We start from the raw sequence: 21001 nt of genomic DNA, 5'->3' as shown, positions 1-21001 counted from the left end.
AACAGAGGATCCAATGGGAAGAGCTACAAGCAGCTCTTTTCACGGTACCACACATGTTGTTAAGAAACAGACAAACTAGCAATAAAAGGCTCGGTTTAACAAATATTAAAAACATAAAGGTGATGGTAACTGATAAAACGTCCTGAGTCCCCACACATAGTTGAAAACCAGAAGACAACACACCGGGCGAATAAGGTGCTGTGATTAGTGCTTGGCACTCACTTGAAAAGTTAGAAATAAAACAAGGGTTCATCATCAGCCGCAGTAAATGGAGTTGTACAATACGCCGTTTCAGGAATATAGTCATCATTTCCATTCCAAACAATTCATGAATGCTCGCACAACAAAAAGGGCAGAGGATATTCTTGCATCAGTTTTTGGTGCTAGGACAGGCTTAAATATCTATAATCAAGAGGTACACACGTACTGTAGACCTTTACTATTTCTAGAGGCTACCATATAAATCTCTGAAACCCAGGCTCATGATCCCACTGGAATGGTTGAAATAAAAACATCGACATTGTGAAAATATTTGTCACTACATAGAGGAAGCCCATCAGGAACCAACTTTGATTATCAGTAACATTAGAATGCAGCATCAAAAGATAGAATGGCACAGTGTAATATCTGAACTCGATCAATGGAGCAGGAACAAGAATTGCAGCAGTAGCTAGAAAATAAGCTACAATCCAGATCCTTTTTCGATATCTTCCTGCCAAAAAAAGGATTAAACCACCTTTCACTTCACTATATGAATTCAGATAAAGTGGAGTCAAAAGAGCTGTGTACTGATCAAGACTAGCATATCAGCAGTGGACTCACCCAAAACACTAAAAATCGAAAGCCATGAGTATGCGTAAAGCGGAACCAGAAGATATCTCATGGACCAATGCGCATTGATGACCTTCCGCCATAGATAGAATGGATAGTGCCGATTATCAGCAAGGAGATAGGGATGGGCTATGCTGCATGGTCAAATTTCCAGAGTGATGAATCAGGTGTAAGAACCAAATGCATGTGCATCATATGGTTTTCTATAATTGAAACATTTATGCATGCCCATTAGCAAAAGTTGATTTTTACTTCAAGCACGGTTAATTTTTAATAAGCAAGCCAGTTTCTTAAACAATGGTTAACTGATCTGACCTGAAAAAATGAACAGAGAGGAAGCTGGCACAAATAGCTATAAGAACTTGAAGAAAACTTAGAGGTCTATTTCTCCACAAAGACCGGGAGATTCTTGCAGCTTGACCCCACGAGAAATGCACAGGCGCCATGGCAAGTGTAGAAACCAGACCAAAGTACATTACCTGTGCAAAATGAGGAGAAACAGTGTGTGCATCTTTTGCACCTGTAGCATAATGATGTAAGGTCAGAACTGAACTCCAAACTACCTAAAACAGGAATAAAAAACAGGAAAGACAGAGACAGAGTCAAATAAAGAAAACTGATAAATGAATTATACCAAGCACTATGCTTCCGTTCCACCTGATGAATGCAATAAAAGCCACGAGGATCATGACAAAGGGTACAAAATGCACTAAAATCTCCCACTTCATATGCCAAGAAGTTGACAAAATGGCCTTAATCTCATCTAGCAAACCTGATAAAAATAAAAGAAGAAAAAACAGTTCAACTAATGTGCATAGCTTTTCACGAGCTGATGTGCGACAACGAATTGATATAAATTGTTTCAGGAAACCTGGCATCTCAGATGAAAATATATTTGCAGTAGGTCTAACAATTTCACCAGCATCCACTGCACCATTGTACTTTCGCCTTCTCAAATTTGAGCTGATTTTACCCTTCTTGCGAATTAGCTGACTTGGTTCATTGATTGGACCATCAATATCAGCTACTTTTACATGAAACTTTCCAGAAAGAAGAGTAATGTCTATGATTCCAGTGCAGGCAGCAAAAAGAATCCATACAATATTTGTTTGCCTTACGATTACAGACAAGGCGCCAAGCTGCAAAAGACATTTATGAGAAAAGTTACTGAAAACTAGACAAATGACTAAATATCTTTAAACTTCACTTTTGCAATAATTACTACACAGTCCTTTTAATCAGTTCAATGGAATATTCTTTTCATTCAAACGCATGACAAAGAACTGTAATTATCTCAATATGGATTTTAATGATTCGCTATTGTCGTCCAAAATTGCAAAAAAGCTTATTAAGGTGTAAAATCTTTTAGCATCTGGCAACAACTAAAAATATAAGAATCCACCTCATGACAAAAGCATAAAAAGAATGGCATATAGAAATTAATACATTTCATTTTAGTCAGGAGTTGGTCGATCGATTAAAGAATGAATAAATCATCATAACAACTGAAATTCTTTCATGTGGATAAATATGATAGATGGCTTGCAATTATTCTGCATCACCGAATATTTAGACTTGGGACCAGAAATAGGCATATATGGTTTCGACAACATGACGAGATTGATAGAAAAAATCAGTCGACCTCTAGGCATCAATCAAGAAACATTCAAACTAAATTCATTTTTCTAGAACTAGACTCTTCTTTAACTGTATGTCTCAATCTGACCTCTAGAGGACTAAAAATCCTCCAGCACATACAATGAGTTCATCAATTGTGTCAAACTTTTCATTTTGCTACTCTCCACACTCTGTACTTCCTTCTGACACTGAAACTATTTCACCAACACGAGCCATACTGCAACGTGATAATTAAAAGTATCTAACCGAAAAGTTTAGCTAAGGAAAGCACACTCACTAGCGCACTTATCCAGTATCTCTTCTTCAAGCAAGCAAGATACATAGCCAGAACCATAGTAAGGGATGCAGCATCAGTGTAATACAGAAAAGTGAAGAACCACTGTAGAGGATATGATGCTAAAACCACTGCACAAGCTGTAGCGTTCCTATCATTGACCCCCGGTCTCAATAGTGTCATTATCTCGTATACAAGAACACTGCATATCACGGCCAAGACAGCATTCACAGAACGAAGAATTGCTGGTGAGCAAATATCCGGAAAAGATGAGATTGCTCGAGTAAAGATCATCCCTGGGTACAAAATCCCAACATAGGCAAGTGAGAGATAATACCTGAAAAACAAATTACCAGTCAACTTCTGTAACTCAACATCTCCGCCTAAAAAAGTAGCTAAGTAATAATTCTATGGTTTTTTTTCCCTTGGCTGTTATCTTGTCAAAAAGTGAGAAAAAGGCAAACATTGTAGGCCTCCGCAAACTACACAAAAATCAAGTGCCATAAAAGTTATTACCTTCTCCTACAGAAGGGGAAAAAAGAAAAGAAAAACTTGTCACGACATACAATTACTCGAAAAGGACCAAAAATTGGTTTGAGGAGAACTCCATTGAGTCAGTCAATTCATGATTTGGTTTCAGTCACAAGCTATACGTAGAGAAAAGGTAAACGCACTCTCCTTGCAGCCGCTCATTCTACATACATCTAACAAAGTCTTCTCGTCACTTCCATTGCCTTGCAATACAGCTTTGAGCTCAATAATCGTCATAAACGTTAGCAAAAGAGAACCCTCTTAAATGCACAACCAGTACGAAATGCTGTCCATCCTAATTCCAACACCCAGTGACATGAACATACCGAACCAGTTAAATCTAGCAAAACCATCATTTAGCTGGCAAAAATCCTTGTCTCTTGAAAAAGCAAAGAACTTAAAAGAAAACAGTAAGATGCCCAAAAGGAAGAAGGAAAAGGAGCAAAAGAAAATACAAGCCAGGAGGGGTGGTGATCATGGGATCCCAACTTCTGAAATTGCCTCTGCAGTACTGCTGAGCCTGAGGAATGTGAAATATCTCGTCCTGCACGCCAGTTCGGACAAGTAAGAGCAATCGAACAACAAGAACAGACCCAAAGGAATTTGCCCAACTCCGAAGAATCAGAAGAAAGTTTCCCCATCACTCCGTAATTCATTTACCATGTAAGGCTCAGGAACGACGCGATTCACGAGAATGGACATGGGAACGACCCATAAGCTCACGATCACCGCGACCGCGACTCTACCCATCAATCTCTCTCGCTCTCCCTGACGCACCTCGACGCTCGCAAAATCAGACAATGCCAGACGACCGAACTGAACAAGAACACAGCTTTACAAAAAAAAAAAAAAAAATACACACAGCAGCTTCAGGCACTTGTTGAATCCCGTTTCCGTCCTCCTTCAGGGTCGGACCATTCCGCACTCTGCAGAGCAAGATGGGGAGGATGCCGCCAGACTTCCGGAAGTTGGGGTGGGAAGAAACGCTGCCTCGTGCGGTCGGCCAATGCGATGCCGCTTCGATGTCGGGTCGAGAAGACGCTGGTGTCGGGTCCAGAGGAGCTCGAACACGAGCTATTCACATGGGCCTGTCTGGACGGGCTACGTCCGAGATCAAGCCCGTCGTCCCCTGACATGACACAGAGAGCAGAACTCACTCGCCCCGCGATGTTTCCCAGGTACAGTGCAGACAATTATTCGCAAAAAATAAATAATTTAAAAAATATTTTCTTAAAAATAAATTAAAAAATAATTTATAGTTCACGATAAAAAACAATCATGTTTAGGAAAAAGATTTCCAAATCATTCTCCGAAAAACAAACTGAGCATAAAGTGTCAGTGATGATGTCGGTCGGATTTAGATTGAGTGTTGTGAGGACTAGAATTAAGTGGACATGTGTCGCGATCTCAAAATAAAACAGCAAATTAATGGATGGTGAGGGGAAAGCAGATCTGCGTCCACAAAGGCCCTGATGGGGCGAGTCATGTGCCACTATAATAGTTGAGAAAATAGGGAAATTTTCAATTTGGGGTCCAAAGTGAGCCTATTTTCTCAAAATGAGGTCCCAAATGCAATCAGTCTCAAAATGGGGTCCCAAGTGTCCAATCAGTCTCAATTTGGTACCTGGGTTCGCCGGCTGGCCAAATAGTCACCGGCGGCGAGTTTTTTACTGTTCAGGTGGCCGGAACAGTAATTTTTACTTTTTAATTTTTTTTTTGCTTTTTTCTTTTTTCTCTATGGCCGGCGGAGGCTGCCCTCGCCAGCGTCGGGGAGGGTCGCCCCGGCGAGGGCGACCCTTGCCCTCGCCGACGTCGGGGAAGGCTGGGCGGCCCTCGCCCAACGCCGACGATGGCAATGGCGACTCTCGCTAGATCCGACGAGGGCCGCCCAGCCTTCCCCGACGTCGGCGAGGGCCACGGGCGCCCGCGCCCGCCCCACCGTGGCGAGGGCGGCCCTCGACCGCCCAGGCGAGGCGAGGGTGGCCCTCGTCCGACGCCGGTGAGGGTCGCCCTCGCCGTCGCCGGCGTCGGGTGAGGGCCACCCAGCCTTCCCCGACGTCGGCGAGGGCAAGGGTCGCCCTCACCGACGCCGGTGAGGGCAACCCTCGCCTGCGGCGTCGGGCGAGGTCCGTCGGGGAAGGCTGGGCGGCCCTCGTTGGGGTGGCCCTCCCTGACACTGGCGAGGGCAGCCTCCGCCAGCCATAGTCGGGGCCGGCGGAGGGAAGAGAAAAAAAAAGCAAAAAAAAAAATTAAAAAGTAAAATTACCGTTCCTACACCCAATGAAAAGACTCGCCGCCGGTGACTATTTGGCCACGGCCAACCCAGTACCAAATCGAGACGATTGGGCACTTGGGACCTCATTTTGAGGCTGATTGCACTTGGGACCCCATTTTGAGAAAATGGGCTCACTTTGGACCCCAAATTGAAAATTTCCCGAGAAAATATTTAGTGATTTGCAAGCTCCATGTCAATAGCTAACGCGGCGTGCATATCCTCATCCTGAACCAATTAAAAATTGACACGTCAATTTAGTTAAACAAAATAAAAAAACCTCAATCCATCTCGCTTTCCCTCCCCCATCTACATTTCCTCCTCCATCTCTAGCCGCCTTAAACCTAACCTCCCCGCCTCCCTCCGCCGTCGCCGCGAGCGAAATTGTTGGTGCTGCGTCCAAGGCGACCACTACTAGGTGTCCAATCTTCTCCAGCGTCTTTGTGGTTGACATTCCTTCGCTTAACTTCATTGCCGCAAATCAGATCTGGAGCTTAGTGACGGAGTTACAGATCTAAAAGTCGATTAATGTCTTTTCGTGGCCATGGACGAGTCGTTATCACTGAAGATGAAGTCGACCAGTGTCGGGCGTCCAACCTTCTTTGTCGCTGTTGCAGATCTAGAAGTCAACCAATATCTATGACGGTCACGGACGAATCTCTACTCGGAGAAAATGAAGATGAAGAAAAGCTTCACTTGCACCTTTAGATTCGGAGCTGCCATGCTTGTGGCCATAGCTCCAATTCTGGAACTCACGGCCTCGAGCTCCAGATGTGAAGCCATGGTAGTGAGCTCCAGATATGGAGCCATGGTCGCGAGCAACGATGGCTCAATCGGCGCCGGCAGTCACGGGACTGCCATTATTTCCTAGAATCTTCGCATGCTATCGTTTCCTTTACTTTAGCAAAACTATAAATGTAGTAGGAGCATGGCAATGAATTTCACATGATCGTAGGACATGGTGCAATGATTCCGAAGCAATAGGAAAAATCGAGGGACCAAAATGTAATTCCTGTGAATTTTCTTTTTACCCAATCGTTCCCTTTGCAAAAAGGGGCACGTATGGAGTTGTTCGAGAGCGCATCATTGAATTTCTGAATTGAATTGGCCGGAGCCAACACTACGCCAGGGTGGTTATCGCAAAAAAGGTGAGGCATCCGGGGGCAGAATTGCCACAAACCCCAAAGATCAAGGGGCACGGTGTAATTCCACCAAAGATATACGACGCCGTTTCTTCATGACCAGTTCAAATTCGAACGGGGCGGGGCGGGGCGGGGGCGGCTGCATTGCTCCTCCTCCGCCTCCCTCCTCCCGAGCCAAGAGACCGTCGCCGGAACCAGAGAGGCGATCGGCGCCAAACGAAACCCTAGCCGCCTCGCTCCATCATCACCTCCGTTGCGCCTCCGTGATGACCTCGCAGGTCGCTCCTTACTCCATCGACGACAAGGACCTCGACGACGCCGCGCTGTGGGCGTTGATGGACTCCGCCGCCGCCTCCGCCTCTCTCCCCTCCAGACCTCGCAAGCTGCTCCCGGTCAAGCACTCCTCCGCTCACCAGTCCCCGACTCCCGTCTCCTACCGCTCCCCGCCGGCTCTCGCCTTCCCCGCCAGATGCAACAAGCGAGCTCACCGCTCGCCTCGCGCGGACTCGGATTCCGGGGCTCTCTGGGACGGAGAGGTCGTGCAGGAGCCGGTGGACGGCGGTTACTGGCCGCCGCCGCCGCCGCCGCCTCCGCATAAGATCGCCAGGTCTTGCGGCTACGAAGCGAGCGAGGCCAGTCCCCTGCCGCTGGTGAGGAGCGCGCAGCGGACGCCGACGACGCCGATGCGCTCGCCGCCGGAGGCGTACTTGTCGCCGGAGATCTCGAGGTCGGCGATGAGCTCGCCGGGGTACTGTGTGCAGAGCGAGGAGAAGGAGGTCATGAGGCATTGCTTGAATGGGAAGTTTCCTACGGTTTCGCTGTTCAAGGAGTATCAGAATGCTGCCATGGCGGTATTGTCTGTTGCCTTTAGCTTTGGATTCCGATTTTCTCGTGCTCTGCACTATAGGATTCGTGCACCTGCAAAGTCTGTGCGTTATTATGTGATAAGAATTTAATTTACTAGATATCCCTGTGAACTTGCGTTGTTCCTTCAGGTTCATGCTGTTATGGTAGTAGACAGTAGTATAGAAATTACTTGGGGAGATTTATGGAGAAAACATGTCATTGTCAGTATAGTAACTCTTTTGCGTGTGTTGTCCTGTTGCTTTGGATTCTACGAGTAACTGCTCACCGTCATGTTTTGCAGTTTTAGGATGAGAACTGTATTATGCGGTGGTAGAAGTAGTTGAAGATTATGCATTCATGAAATACTGAGGACGTGTTCATTCTTCGTATGCTTTTAGGCTTTTAGCTGATAATACTGTTGCTTGATAATAGCCTGGATGGGAATAAGTAGAGTTGGGAGAAAACTTTCCATTAAGGACTATTGACGTGGTGGTGCAGCAGTAGCGATGGTCCAACAACAGCTGCCATTGCTGGGTAGCTGGCAGTGATCCTTTGGTTCAGTTTTTTGGTTTCTTTTTTCCCCAAAGAACTTGATTTCTAGTCCTATTCAATGCAAGCCAAACACTCACTGGGTCAGTATATGCCTGTACAGGATCTTGGATTTAGTCATTTCCTAGACAAGATATTAGGTAAAATTGGGTGTATTTTCTACAATATCCTATCTGGAAGTACAGTATAACATATGTGTAGTCTAAGTAAGTAAATGGTGGAGTAGATCAAAGTGCAATTTAGTGAGGGAAGTGGTTAAAACGAAGTAACAGTAATAAGTAGAGACCAATAGATACCAAAGAGCGAGCAGCTTTGGTAAATAATATACTGAAGGATGGAAAACTTGATGGGAATGTACCTCACAGGACACGAGTAGGAGATATGGGATGGAGAGGCACATCTGGCAACTTTTGAGATTGCAAATATCAGTTAAGCTTAAGGACAAAATTTTATATGATAGCAGTAAGGCTGGCAATGCTCTACATTGCACTTAGCAGGAAAAGGCTTTCCTAATATTGATGTTAATGGCGGTGTTATTGTTGTTGCTGCTGGGTCATTTGTTGTGATGATGAATCAAGAACTTTTAGAGCTAAAACCCCCTGCATTATTATCTCATAGAAGATGTTGGCCTTATGTTTTGTACTTTTGTTATACTCAGGAAATAGTATCTAGAAAGGAAGAAAACCATCTCTTTTACTTATAGAAAGAGGCCGGTATTGTTTGGCCCATGCATAGAAACTATGCTGCAGAAAGGTGCATTTTTGTGGTCATGACGAAATGATAAATGTTTTTCAAAGGAAAAAAGTCATCGGTTATATCCAGAAGATAAATATCAATGAAAATTAGGAGAATTACCGGTTGATGAGAAAGTACCTAGTTGGAAATTATGAAAAGGCTATAGAGATTGCTCAAAACATTTTCTTTTCCTGCATCTTCCTACTAGCCATCATGAGTAAAGCTAGTTGTTTTCTGTTTTCTCCTTTAGGGTCCACCTTCTTACTCAATATCTTCTTGTTTAAAGCATGATGCCTAAACTGGCCAACTTGCATAGCTTAAATATAGTCATTATTTTCAATTTTATTAGGTTTCTTTAGATGCCTCACAGAAAGATGAGATGATGAATGAGTACTTAGGACAGCGTGCACATGCAGTTAGTCTCCCCTGCGTCTGTGATCCGAGGATGTCGGTTGTTGCTTCTTGACTGCTTGATCTCTGTTTTATTTTTGCAAATAATCAGATCTACTTTCACTTTTTTACACGCGATTCTTTTTGTTTAACCGGACAGATTCTGGAGAAGACTGACTACACAATGATTTCTGGGAACCCGTTTATAAAGAAGTCAGGTAGTTCATCAGGTATTATAGTTTTAAGATGGTATGATAGATGTGACGAGAAGCATTTCGTGTTACAGGTTGGAGAAAAATATCATTCTACTTCAACCTTTCTTACGAAATCAGAGATAAGACGATTGAATTTGATGAGAACAGGAATGTACAGCGCGCTGAGTTTGTCGTCCGAGCATACATGCAGTATGTTCTGTCTTTTGGATGATTCTGTCATGAAGGCATGATTTAGTCAACTATTTAAGGCTGCTTCTCTACTGTTAAAAATCTCACCTGCAGTTGCATATGATCCTTTTACTAGGGGCGGTCGGTTTTCTGATGGTTGGGGCTCATGTGAGCGGCGAGAGAAGAGATTTTCAAAACCAAATCATGATATCCCTAGTACAGCTGAAACTAGAGCGAAGAATAAAGCGTGCCAGGTAATCTATATCAATATCCATAATTCATTGCTTGGCTCGTACTTGCATAATATAGTCTGATACTTTCAATTGCAAAAGTGGCAAGCATTTAATGCTCCTCATTGGCAAAAACAATGCATGCAAGTGGGCAACTGTTGGAGTTAATCAACAATTTCCAATGTTACAGCCTTTTGGTGTCCATGTGCTGTATCTGGAGCTCTCATGATTGACTTGTTTCACAGATTTTTCAACTTACAGCTTTTGTTTCTCTACTTTAGTTGTGTTGGGTTGGTTTATGGATGGGTCCTTTGGGCATTCGAGTTTTCACTAGGTTGTTCTGGTTTTGGCCACCGTTGGGTACGTCGTCCAAAGCATAAAATCTAGTTACCGATTATGACATCTAGTACTTCTTGTTACAATAACCTTAATAGTTATTCTAAATTTAAGTACGTGTATATTTATATATAGACACACACACACACACTTCAACTCGAGTATGTTAGTTTGTCACGTTTGATAAGTTCTTGGTCTTATGGAAGGCGACAAAGATAGGATCGTGTCGCTCTTTTGCAAAACAAGGGAGATGAAATTTATATTTCGTCTCCATTGCTCCACCCAAGTGTGATAAATTTTTAGTTTTGTTGCCGAAGTTCGGATTTGATTTGCTTGGACGCAACGTAACTAATTTATTGTCGTACTAGGGTGGAGCAATGGCGACAAATTGCTTGGCCTACAGTGACATAGGCCATCTATAGTGACGGAGCTATTTTGTCGCTAGATACTTTCATTGCCATAGCCCTGTTTTCTCGTATTGTGGAACTAAAGTCTCTTTCAATTTACTGGTAACATTTGAAACAAAGTGGGATTGCTCTGATAACGTTCAATTGGAGGATCTGCAGAATGTCTGTCGGTGGGTTATCTTTACCTTAGTATGGGCCAGCGGGAGACTTTCGTGCATCCTTTGAGTCAATATTATTTATGAAAGGCTGTCTTGCTTCTAAGGCGGCTCGTATTCTTCTTATCGTGTCGTGCTAGGGCAGGGAAATGGTCAATAGTTGTGCAGCCTCTGTCCTGACTGTCCTGATCCTTTAGCTTATTAATGTTGTAAGCATGTGATGTGAAATATATAGCTTATGTTCACCTGCAAGCACGTAACAAAGGAAGGACGGCGTATTTGGTATCTTGGAACTGATATATTGGGCTGTCCAAGTCACTGGTAGATAAATTGGTTCAACTCTCTGTAGATGCATATCCTAGTTTCTCTCCTGAACATGTCTCGTCTTGTTTCGTGCAGGACTTGCTGGGTATTGGGGAGTATCGTCCAGGTGCAAGCCGTGCTCCGTGAATAGTAACTCTTCTCTTCCTGGCACAGATAAAGTCCACGTTCCTTAGCTCTTACAATTCTCAGTGACCAGAGTCGTACGTTGTAACAAAACGGTCGTTTTAGCCACAGATAGCTATAATCAATTCTTGGAGTGGGAGGCAGAAGAAATTCGGGAAACCAACGTTATGCAGTGTCCCGGCATCCCAATCTCTCTTTGTTATACCTGAATTTACTCATGTAAATGCTCATTACAGAGTGAATTTGTGACTCATATTTCCGAAGTTTGTACTGACAACCTTTTCAGCTTGTTGGATGTCCGTGGCCTGATGTAGGCTGGTGACAAACCGAACAGAGAGACCCGCCCCTTCAAACTCAGAACCGTGAAAATGTTTCTTCCTCTTGGAACATTCGACCAGTCCTGCACGATAAGCAATTACCAACGCATCCGTAAATCCAGGAGGTGGATCCCATGGAATGTCCAAATTTGAACTTTCGTTTTTTGTTGAATCGAAATTTGAACTTAACGTAATAACAAATGGTCACTCGTATGATTTTTGTTTATCGTTGTCACGGTAGAAAAAAATTAATTGCCACTTAAAGTAGCATGCGCGGTTTATATGTGGACGATCTTTTCAGTAGTAATTCACCCACCACGTATACTCACTGAGAATTTTTCTTCCGCCAGATTATTCTTTTTATACAAGAAATCGGTGGTGACATGAATTATTATGAGTAGGATCTATAAGAAAAGTGAGATTTTAATGATAACATGAACGGAGTATTCGATGTCTTGTCCCACCGTTTTAATTCAGCGAAAGCAAATACGTGAATGATAAACCCAAAATTGGTGCATATTAGGTGTTAACGAGGGTCCATTTCGTACTTTTTTTTTGAAAACTCTTTTCATGTTCTTCTTTTAGGCTAAATAAACAATTTAGGAAGGGAAAGGTCATGAGCGCTGTAGCACAATCCCCGCTTTCCCTTGGGAAAGGTCCCATTTCGTGCCCCTTACCCCCCCGCCCTCTCTCTCTCTCTCTCGCTCTCGACTCACGTACGAAACTTTAAAAAGATACCCCACCTTCCCACTTCCCTTCTCTTCCCTTCTCTGCACTCCACTCCTGACTCCACCAGCTGAATTCGTGGATGCAGAGGACCAACTCATCTGTCAGATGTACTGAGATTTCTCCAACTCTTGACTCCCCTCCACCAGCCGAATCCATAGTTGCGGAGGACCCAACCCAACCGTGAGATGTCCTTCTCTATGCCGACACTCTCTCTCTCTCTCTCTCTCTCTCTCAGTTTTTTAATTGTCAAAGTAACTCGGCCTGGACTCACCCATGTGAAAGCATTGTGTTTTTTCTTTCTACTCAATGCTTGTCGGGCTTGTTAATGGATATACCGTTTTACTTTGCCGCCCTGCCTTTTCTTTCTGTTTATTGGGTCTGAGGGGGGGGGGGGTGTGCCCATTTCAATCGTCCCTTTTAAAAGCCATCCTCACTGGACGCTGTCGCTTTTTGCAGCTGCTGCTCGGGGGTCCTTGAAAAGCAGAGAAAGATGGTCACTTCTCTCTGGCCATGATGACTTTACCATCCTCGTCTCCCTCTTAGAATGCAGCAGTCCCCGTCGCTCTCTCCTTGACGGGGTGATAGGACGGACTCATGGCTCAGCAGGTTAGTTTCGCTTTCTTGTTAGCCTCCTGCTAATGGCGAGCATCGTGTCGTTTGGAGTGTTCCTTGCTTTCTGGCTTTTGACTGCTGTGTGTTTGATGAAATGCGTGTTCAGGAAGGCGGGTGGCCTCTGGGGCTGCGGCCGTTGAATGCGAGAGTTGGGGTTGTGAGGAATCGTGGGTACTCCGGATCTGCCTCTTTAAGCACTCTCCTCACCGGCTCTCCCAGTTCCATCCCCGACACTTCTTCGGATCTTGATACAGAAGTGAGTTGCGCTTGTATTTTATAGGCGTGTGCCGTTTGGGACATGTTAAACCTTAATTTCCTGTAAAATCACTTGTAAGTTGAACCTTGATTTCCTGTTAAGAGACGGCCTATATTACATGGCTGAAATGAGAAATGTCTCGCATCAAGTACTCCGCTAGGCTGCGATCATTCTCTTGGTACTTGAGTTTGTACCTGATCTCGGTAGAAATGAAAGTCTTTTATGTGCGCCGAATCCATCTTATGGAAGATGCTGCATTGGCTTGTCAAAACCCAATTTCTCCACCACTTGAATTGATAATTTATTTAGGTTGCTCATTAAATTTAGTGGTACATGTTTTGTCCTCAGCATTATCATCGATCATGCTTCAGAGACTTTCTTGCTTAGCTCCTCTTCAGTAATATTTGATTGACAAGGAGTCTCGTAGCATGCAAATGTGGGTAAATGTGGGAAACTGTTTTGTTCATGTTGTGTTGTTATTTTCCAGTCTGAGATTGGAAAGGAACATATGTTCTTTCCCATCCTTTAGGTTTAGAGCAAGTCAAAGTCCTAATGTCACAAGTTAGCGAGTATCGAGGAGTCGAAGAAACACTGAAGAACTTTGTTTTATTTGTTGATAATACGAATCCACAGCGGAATGCTGTCTAGAATAGAAAGCTTTTCTAATTTCACGTGTTCTGGTTTTCATTTGACCTGAACCTTTTTTTCATCAACTACTAATGGATTATCAACTAGATTTCACTCGAACCCAACAACCTCTGCCCGTGTAAATGATCAACTATATGGTTCACTGACTGTACATTCTCGATGTTGTTGTGTAAAATGGCCTAATACTAGGAGTCCGGTTTGACTTTTAACCATTTGATCAAGTATTGCAATACTCTAGATGATACCTGATACGTGGCTTGTTAGCCAATACTCTACATGCTATGCTAGTTAAGTTTTTGTTCTCATGGGACTGCCATGCATCTTGGTTATGTACTTGCTTTATTTTGTATCCAAGCTTCTCCATGCTTTTGTGTGAGATTTTTTATGCTATCAATTTCAGTCAACTGGGTCTTTCTTCCATGACAAAAGTGTTACACTTGGAAGCCTAATAGGTGCTTCTAGCATCCTAGAACTTCCGAGACGGTCGGCGAGGATCAGAATTGCTGAAAGTTGTAGAGATAAAAGGAGTTACAAGTCCAAATCCTGGTTCTTCTCTCTCTGCTCGAAACTTAACACAGATGCCGTGACCATCAATGGTGCTCAATCCCTTGGTTACTTTCTAGAAGCAGAAAGAAGAGCCACCAGCGGTTACAGAAGGAATCGCAACCTGGCACTTTGCCGGCCCAGTTACCTCACACAAGATCCTCCTGCTTCAGATTCAAGAGCGCTGTGTGTTGGCGGACAAGTGGCTACTAACTCAGCCATTCCCACGGGTGCAGACGGGAAGAGGAATCCTCGAAAGGTACAGGTAGATGATTTGAATGCTTATGGAGTTCCCTTATTCTTTTCATGTTTGAGAGGACAGATCATTGGATGATGGCATGAAATAGCATTTTTATCGATTGGTAACAGTCTAACAGTTGCTTCGAGCATTTGGGACTCACTGATAGAAAAAGTTCAATTGCGTCATTTTGAAGTCGATTTCATCTATTTCTATCTTTATTCGCTGAGCAGACACTTAAGGAAACTTTGCCGATCCTTTGACTTCTCAGATTTATCATAGTCCCGAGTCCGTAGCCTTTTTATAATGTGGTAACACATAATTAGAAGCCGGGGTTCACAATACTTGGGAAGGGACATCGGAAATGAAAGCGTACCTTATGGTCCGTTTGTTTTAAGGACAACTGTTTCCAGGAAACTACTTTCCGATTTTTCAGTGTTTGGATGCGGGAAAACTAATTGATTTTTCCATAACCGAAAATGACAAGATTAGATTGAGGGAAAACGACTTTCCTTTCTGGCAAGAAGGAGATCGCTTTTCTTAACTACCAAATAAATGAAAACTAACCATTTTTCTTGAAGATGATTTTCATGAATATATTTTTTTTTATCATGAATTCTTTAGTGAAACAAATGCACACTTAAATTTAATTTAAAGAACTGGGTAATTCCCAGAACGAATGTGCAATGCTTGAATGAAATTGGAGAATGCTAATGGGGTATAATGAAAATATAGATGAGATGTAACCATTACTGCAAGACACAGGTCCTCTTTGGATGTAATAGTTACTCCACAAAGAGGAAGATATGTTTACAGAACAAATGGAATATGCCACTCAAGAAGCCGACCCTAATTATCTCATCATATTTGGTTCAGAACTTCTCAAATGGGCGGGCCAGGCCCTCAATAAGGCCTAATTTTATTATCAAAGTCAGATAAACACAAATATAGTGAAGATTGTCTCTCTGATTGCCTTTGCAAGTGAGGAATGTTACCGATTCGTACGAATGCTGCTCCCGGTTTTCAACTTGAGCATGTCTAACCTATACTTCGAATAAAAGACAAGTTATGTACAGGTACGAGGATACTATTTTTCGAATTCAGATACAATGGTCGGGAGACTCTCTGTTCTCTAACATTTTCGAGCCCCTGATTTTTCAAATGAGCCAGAGGAATATATCTTCTAAGAACATAGTGGCTTTTAAACTATGAGGATTTGCAAGGAAAAATTGTCCAGAAAGTGCTAAACTTATCGTACTTTAGGCAATTCAATATTAAATCTTTCAATTTTGACAATTGAGTCCTAAATTTTTTTATGTTTTGCCAATTGAGTTCATCCGGCCAATTTTAACTGGAAATTGCTGATGTGGATGCCGGTAATGCACGTAGGACGGCCGGCGCTGACATAAATAATTTTTTTTTAAAAAATTGATTTTTTTATGATTTTTTTAATTTTTTCTTTCTTTCTTTTCATTTTTTTTCTACCGAATCTGGCAAGGGTTGCCAATCACAGGCAAGGGTTGACGACCCTCGTTGGCCATCATCGGCCATTGGGCAAGGGTTACGAAGCCCTCGCCTATGATCGGCTAGGGTTGGTCGGCGACCCTCATCAGGCTTGGAAGAATAAAAAAGAAAAAAAAGAAAGAAAAAAGAAGAAAAAAATAATAACAAACTCAATTTTTTTTAAATTATAAAAATTGCACACGTCAGCGCTGACCGTGCCATGTAGGACAGCTGACGTCCATGTTAGCGATTTCTAGTTAAAATTGGTTGGATAAACTCAATTGGTAAAACGTGAAAAATGTTTTTGACTCAATTGCAAAATGGAAAGATTTAGGACCGAATTGGCTAAAGTGCAATAGGTTTAGGGCTTTTTAGACAATTTTTCCGGATTTGCAAGTGAGCTCTGGACCTTACATGATCTATGCTATTCATGGATCGCGAATTATTTTGTTATCGGTAAGACTTGACATCTAGGATCCGAACAAGAGTGTATCCAGTTCGAGCATATCACGTCGTAAACCAATTTCAAAAAAATATTTTCGAATACGCCCGAGTTGTAGAGTTTGTCAAGAGAGAAATTTTCCAAATGATACGATCTATTTATGTTAAACTAGCATGAAGAATTTAGAACGATCATCAGTAGAAACCCAAAAAACATATTACATGAGAGATTTAATAGGTAGATTGCTCTAGTTTATAATGCCAATCACAGAAACAAAATACAAAGGTTCCACGTCGTTTCTGCGTTGTGAGTGGTTTACCCACCACATTGTTCAGAAAACACACGGAAAAAGACTCTAGAAGTTCCAATTAACTTTTTAGAACAAGCCTAGTTGAGGTTCTCAGGTTACTTAGCTCGTAAGAGTCTCCTACATGACATAACTTTACTGATAACCCAATTGGAATTGGCTTCTTTTAAGTTGAAAACATCCAAAGTGGCAAATACTTGGGAAATTAACCGATAATTCATAAAACTTTCTCCCAAACATTTTAATACATTTCAATTTTCTTCACTTCCGAGGGGAACCCAATGGCCTTTTTCCCGAAACTCAGGCTACAATTATATATATACCGTCACTGTTGTCGTGTCATTACGTCACGTCACTTTACCATATCGTATTATGTTATAATGTCATTGCACACCAGTCATGTTATGGCATTTTATCAAGTCGCCATGTGTTTTTTGCAAGCGTTATGCTCCATCAACGTTATCACATGCCATGCCATCCCAGTCTCACCATGAGCACGTAACCTATACATGATGGATAAAACATATTCATGCATTGGCGGGACCTAATTTTTTTCTTAGCGCCGGCCCTACCCAACTCATGCATGAACGCGCTTAATTGTCTCATCGTTCAATCAATCCAAAGATGACTGAAAGATCCCCCCCCCCCCCTCCCTCCTCTCTCTTCAAATTGTAATCGGTTAACTTTATCGAATGAACTTAGAATCCTCGTCGCTGAAATTGTCACGAGAACTTGTCATGAATGATGTGGTGGATATAACCAATTAAAATATAAAAAGAAAGAAAGAAAGAAAGGAAAGTGATTTGGGATGTCACTCTCTATGAATCAACACCCTTCCGACTGATCCAATCTTAGCTTCTAAGTGGGAGAGAGATAAGGCAAGAGAGGGAGAGATTCCGAGAGCTGTTCATGGACATTCACGTTCCTCCACACGTGCGCCCTCAATCATAGACATCTTGGATTCCCCCTCCCTCCCACCTCCGCGCACATTCCTCTTACGTAACCCTCCCCCGACCCCCCAGGCCCCACGGCAAAGCGGGCCGCGTCTGTCTACGTGCATGCGACGTCCCGTTTCCCTTTGCGATCCGCCCGGAACGATGTCGTTTCCGGTTGACTCGGCCCTGTCGAAGGAGATAAAGAGGACGCGGATTGGAGTTGGACCCCCCCTTTTCCTCCTTCTCCTCCTCCTCCTTTTCTTTTGAAACTACGAAGGACCTTAGCATCTTTGTTACCATCTCTCCTTTCCGCATGATGGGCCTCCCCATCTTTCCCTTTGTCGTCTCGAAAACCTATCAAATCACACTTTGACACACTCCCCTTTCCAGGTGAGGGGGGAGGATGGCATCCAAGGAAGAATACCGCCCCTTTTGGAATCTCCAAATTAGCCCATGGAGTCGACAGGCCCTGCTTTAATTCGTGACACGACCACTACGAGGTTGGAATTGTGGCATCTCATCTAGCACGCAACGCTGGACGCGTCGGTTGTCGTATCCGGTGTTGCGCCCGTTAAAAAGTATAGTGAAGATCGTGCGCTCTTTTCCCCCTGATAACGTGATCAACTTTTGAAATAAAGATTTGTCTCTCTCTTTACATATATATTAATATAAGACAATAACAAATGCGAGTCCAAATCTAGAAAAGCCGGTTGAGTAAACCGTCGTTCAGCCTTACTTGGGCACGGTGACGTTTTTAAAGAAAAAAATGTTCATTTATACCCTATGATTCACGATTAAAGCTAGGATAAAATGTAGATTTGGACAATTGGGTTTTTCAAATTTGTGGAAAAAAGCATGGTTCACAAAGCATGAGGCTCTTGCCTCGTACCTAATTTTTGGGATCGCCCAGTTTTGTGGCCCTGCCAAAAACCCTACCTTACATAGCTACAAGATCGAGGGCAAAATGTTGATAAGTTTGGTAAGCATTATTGTGATGGCTTGGCTCTATTTGAAAGTTTCTAAAAAGCAATTCGGCTGCATAAAGGTTATGTGAGGGCATACTAGTTGTTTGTTTAAGCAGCATAATGACTATAATGTAGAAAATGGGGAAATCACCTAGAGGGAGAAGGCTACGCAATTAAAGCTTGGTCGCATTCTCGATAAATCATATGATTTTTTTTTTCGATTTACCGGGATATTTTTAGGTGCCAACAAGAATGGAGTTTTCAAATAAAGAAAGATCATCAATTTCCACTGCATACCGTTAAATATAGGATCTCAGTCACCAACATGCTCAATTCTCCTAAAATCTAAACAGGTCTACAAAACCCACAAGTAGGTGAGCTTTATAATTGAGTAAAGGGATCACTAACTCAGCTAGATAATTACAAAAAAAGTCATAAACTTATTATATAGATGACAATTCGGTCATAAATCTTTTGATTTGTTCAATTTAGTTTTAAACCATTTGACGATTTGCTAATATAGTCCTTTTAGCCAATTTTGGCCAGAATCACTGACATAGATAATTTTTGCAATTTTTTAAAATCTTTTTAAAAAGAAAATTAATAAAAAAATTAAAAAAAGCTCTACATTAATGTTGGCTGTGACAGACGTTCACGTCTGTGATTTCCAACCAAAATTGGCTAGAAGGATTATAGTGGCAAATCGTCAATTGGTTTAAGACTATATTTACTAAATCGAAAAGTTTAGTACTGAATTGATATCCGTACAACAGATTTAAGACTTTTATGGTAATTTTTCCTTGACTCAGCAAACGCTTTATGGTTTCTACAATTCAATCACCAAACCATTCCCAGAATTATTTTGCGAGAAAGGCTCCTCGTTCTTCAATTCCACATGCTGTTCTCAGCTTGGTTTGCACATAAGAGGGGGTGATAAAGTATCTCACATTACTTGGCTATGACCCTATTGGATTTCAACGGGTTTTATAATCATATAATCTCTCTCCACCTAATCACTTAAATTTTTGGGAGAGACATTCTTAGAACTACCCTTACTAACCTAAAACAGTACTATTCTTCATCCAATCAACTGTTCGGCGTCAAGAGCAGAATCAAAACCAAAAAACCTTCCTTGTTTCTCAGGTAATTCTTTGAAGATCAATGTCTCCATTTTGTAATTTGTCCAACCTTAATTTGATCCATAAGTACCTCTAGCTTCTCCTAAAATTATGGGACATCACATGCTGTAGATGGGCCTAACTTGGCTTGTCAATCTTGCCCACTTAAAAGAAATTACATACCGATATATTTTCATGACATGTGGATTACAAGTTATGAACATCATTCGCATGCAAATTTAACTACAATCAAAAGTGCACTATATCAATTACATACAAATTCTCAAGCGCAACCCAATGGACTGTTTGCCCCATTTTCCCCCTTATCGACCCAAGCTAGCCTCATGAGCTACACGAGCCATGATCAGTTGATCACCTCTACTCGTAAGTACTTTGAAAGTTTAATTCTTTATATTCGACCAAAACTAACACCAATTGATTATCATTGAAGAACGAAAGTAGCACATGAAAACTTATTCAAAACCCTAATATTGAGTGTTCGATGGCCAAAAGGTGATTGAGCCATTTTTACCTCCAAAATCTATTCATTTCGACATACTTTCAGACACTTTTACAAATTTGACTATCGGCATCTTATTATTTTCGACCCGTTTGATATTTCGGTTGCTTTATTCCGACAGTTTGTGGAGCTTTTTACTACGGCTTTCAGAATATCTTATTTTGTCCCGTCGGTCCGAAGAGTCAAAGACCAGCTCGAGCCAAAAGAAACAAAAGAAAAGGGATGACCCAAGACAAACGAAACTGGTCACTTGTGGAGGTAGCTCTTGTGTATGGAAAGTGTAAATCAAATATAAATCTATATAATTTTTTCACAGTTTAGACATAAACATTTTGTGCGAGAGTGACACAATTATGTGCGTTTCATATTGCATAATTCACAATGTATTAAGAAATTTATTTGATGAAGTGATATTTCTTCCCTCAAAATATTTGAACATGATTTTTTTTATTCGTAAAAGGGCAAAAAAGGGCGACCAGTGCTGGCGACCCTCTCTTGAAGTTGTCTTACAGGTATCGTGCTCGTTATAGAATATTAGGATTGAGCGATAGCTACTCTTTAAATCCGTGATATGAAAATCTAAAGTTTGCGAACCCGTCACTGTAATCCTCACGAGATGTAGAGGTCATAAAGGTGTTTCCACGGGAAAAGTATGCCACAGTAATGTTGTAAGAGCTATTCCAAGATTCGCCTCGAAATAAA

At 42.2% G+C, this 21001-nt stretch overlaps 3 protein-coding genes across 5 annotated transcripts; 2 read left to right on the top strand and 1 right to left on the bottom strand.

The window, feature by feature from the left end:
- Positions 1-289: 289 nt before the first annotated feature.
- On the bottom strand, positions 290-4309 carry LOC115692781 (dol-P-Glc:Glc(2)Man(9)GlcNAc(2)-PP-Dol alpha-1,2-glucosyltransferase). Of its 3 annotated transcripts, XM_056314648.1 has the most exons (9): positions 4137-4309; positions 3935-4042; positions 3730-3818; positions 2747-3080; positions 1703-1970; positions 1466-1603; positions 1147-1351; positions 823-965; positions 290-712 (listed from the first exon to the last, which is right to left on the bottom strand). In XM_056314648.1, the coding sequence occupies exons 2-9, from the start codon at positions 4022-4024 to the stop codon at positions 453-455; spliced, it is 1527 nt and encodes a 508-aa protein (XP_056170623.1). In that variant the 5' UTR covers positions 4025-4042; positions 4137-4309; the 3' UTR covers positions 290-452. The 3 variants fall into 3 exon arrangements, with proteins under 3 accessions (XP_056170623.1, XP_056170625.1, XP_056170624.1); XM_056314650.1 differs by lacking the exons at positions 3935-4042; positions 4137-4309 and having other exon boundaries at positions 2747-3039; XM_056314649.1 differs by lacking the exons at positions 3730-3818; positions 3935-4042; positions 4137-4309 and adding an exon at positions 3446-3715.
- Positions 4310-6450: 2141 nt separating this feature from the next.
- LOC115692782 (uncharacterized) lies at positions 6451-11436 on the top strand. Its single transcript, XM_030619737.2, has 5 exons — positions 6451-7539; positions 9369-9426; positions 9495-9612; positions 9728-9845; positions 11119-11436. The coding sequence occupies exons 1-5, from the start codon at positions 6784-6786 to the stop codon at positions 11167-11169; spliced, it is 1101 nt and encodes a 366-aa protein (XP_030475597.2). The 5' UTR covers positions 6451-6783; the 3' UTR covers positions 11170-11436.
- Positions 11437-12636: 1200 nt separating this feature from the next.
- LOC115692783 (uncharacterized) lies at positions 12637-14755 on the top strand. Its single transcript, XM_030619739.2, has 3 exons — positions 12637-12818; positions 12931-13080; positions 14129-14755. Exons 1-3 carry the CDS (start codon positions 12807-12809, stop codon positions 14603-14605), a joined length of 639 nt encoding a protein of 212 aa, XP_030475599.1. The 5' UTR covers positions 12637-12806; the 3' UTR covers positions 14606-14755.
- The last annotated feature ends 6246 nt before the right edge of the window (positions 14756-21001 follow it).

Source organism: Syzygium oleosum, unplaced genomic scaffold (genome assembly GCF_021117445.2).
Source record: "Syzygium oleosum isolate NSW1041296 unplaced genomic scaffold, Sole_v2.1 Sole_v2.09, whole genome shotgun sequence".
Classification (NCBI taxonomy): Eukaryota; Viridiplantae; Streptophyta; class Magnoliopsida; order Myrtales; family Myrtaceae; genus Syzygium; species Syzygium oleosum.
This window is presented reverse-complemented; position numbering and strand designations above follow the sequence as displayed.

What these genes read in the sequence shown, in the direction of transcription:
- LOC115692781 (XM_056314648.1), bottom strand. Translation starts at nt 4,024, where the DNA reads ATGGGTAGAGTCGCGGTCGCGGTGATCGTGAGCTTATGGGTCGTTCCC. An exon ending in TCGTTCCTGAGCCTTACATG is followed by an intron (nt 3,819 to 3,934) that starts GTAAATGAATTA and finishes ACTGGCGTGCAG; the next exon opens with GACGAGATATTTCACATTCC. An exon ending in GATACTGGATAAGTGCGCTA is followed by an intron (nt 1,971 to 2,746) that starts GTGAGTGTGCTT and finishes TGTCTTTTGCAG; the next exon opens with CTTGGCGCCTTGTCTGTAAT.
- LOC115692782 (XM_030619737.2), top strand. Translation starts at nt 6,784, where the DNA reads ATGACCAGTTCAAATTCGAACGGGGCGGGGCGGGGCGGGGGCGGCTGC. An exon ending in GTCGTCCGAGCATACATGCA is followed by an intron (nt 9,613 to 9,727) that starts GTATGTTCTGTC and finishes TCCTTTTACTAG; the next exon opens with GGGCGGTCGGTTTTCTGATG. An exon ending in CGAAGAATAAAGCGTGCCAG is followed by an intron (nt 9,846 to 11,118) that starts GTAATCTATATC and finishes TGTTTCGTGCAG; the next exon opens with GACTTGCTGGGTATTGGGGA.
- LOC115692783 (XM_030619739.2), top strand. An exon ending in CTTCGGATCTTGATACAGAA is followed by an intron (nt 13,081 to 14,128) that starts GTGAGTTGCGCT and finishes TATCAATTTCAG; the next exon opens with TCAACTGGGTCTTTCTTCCA.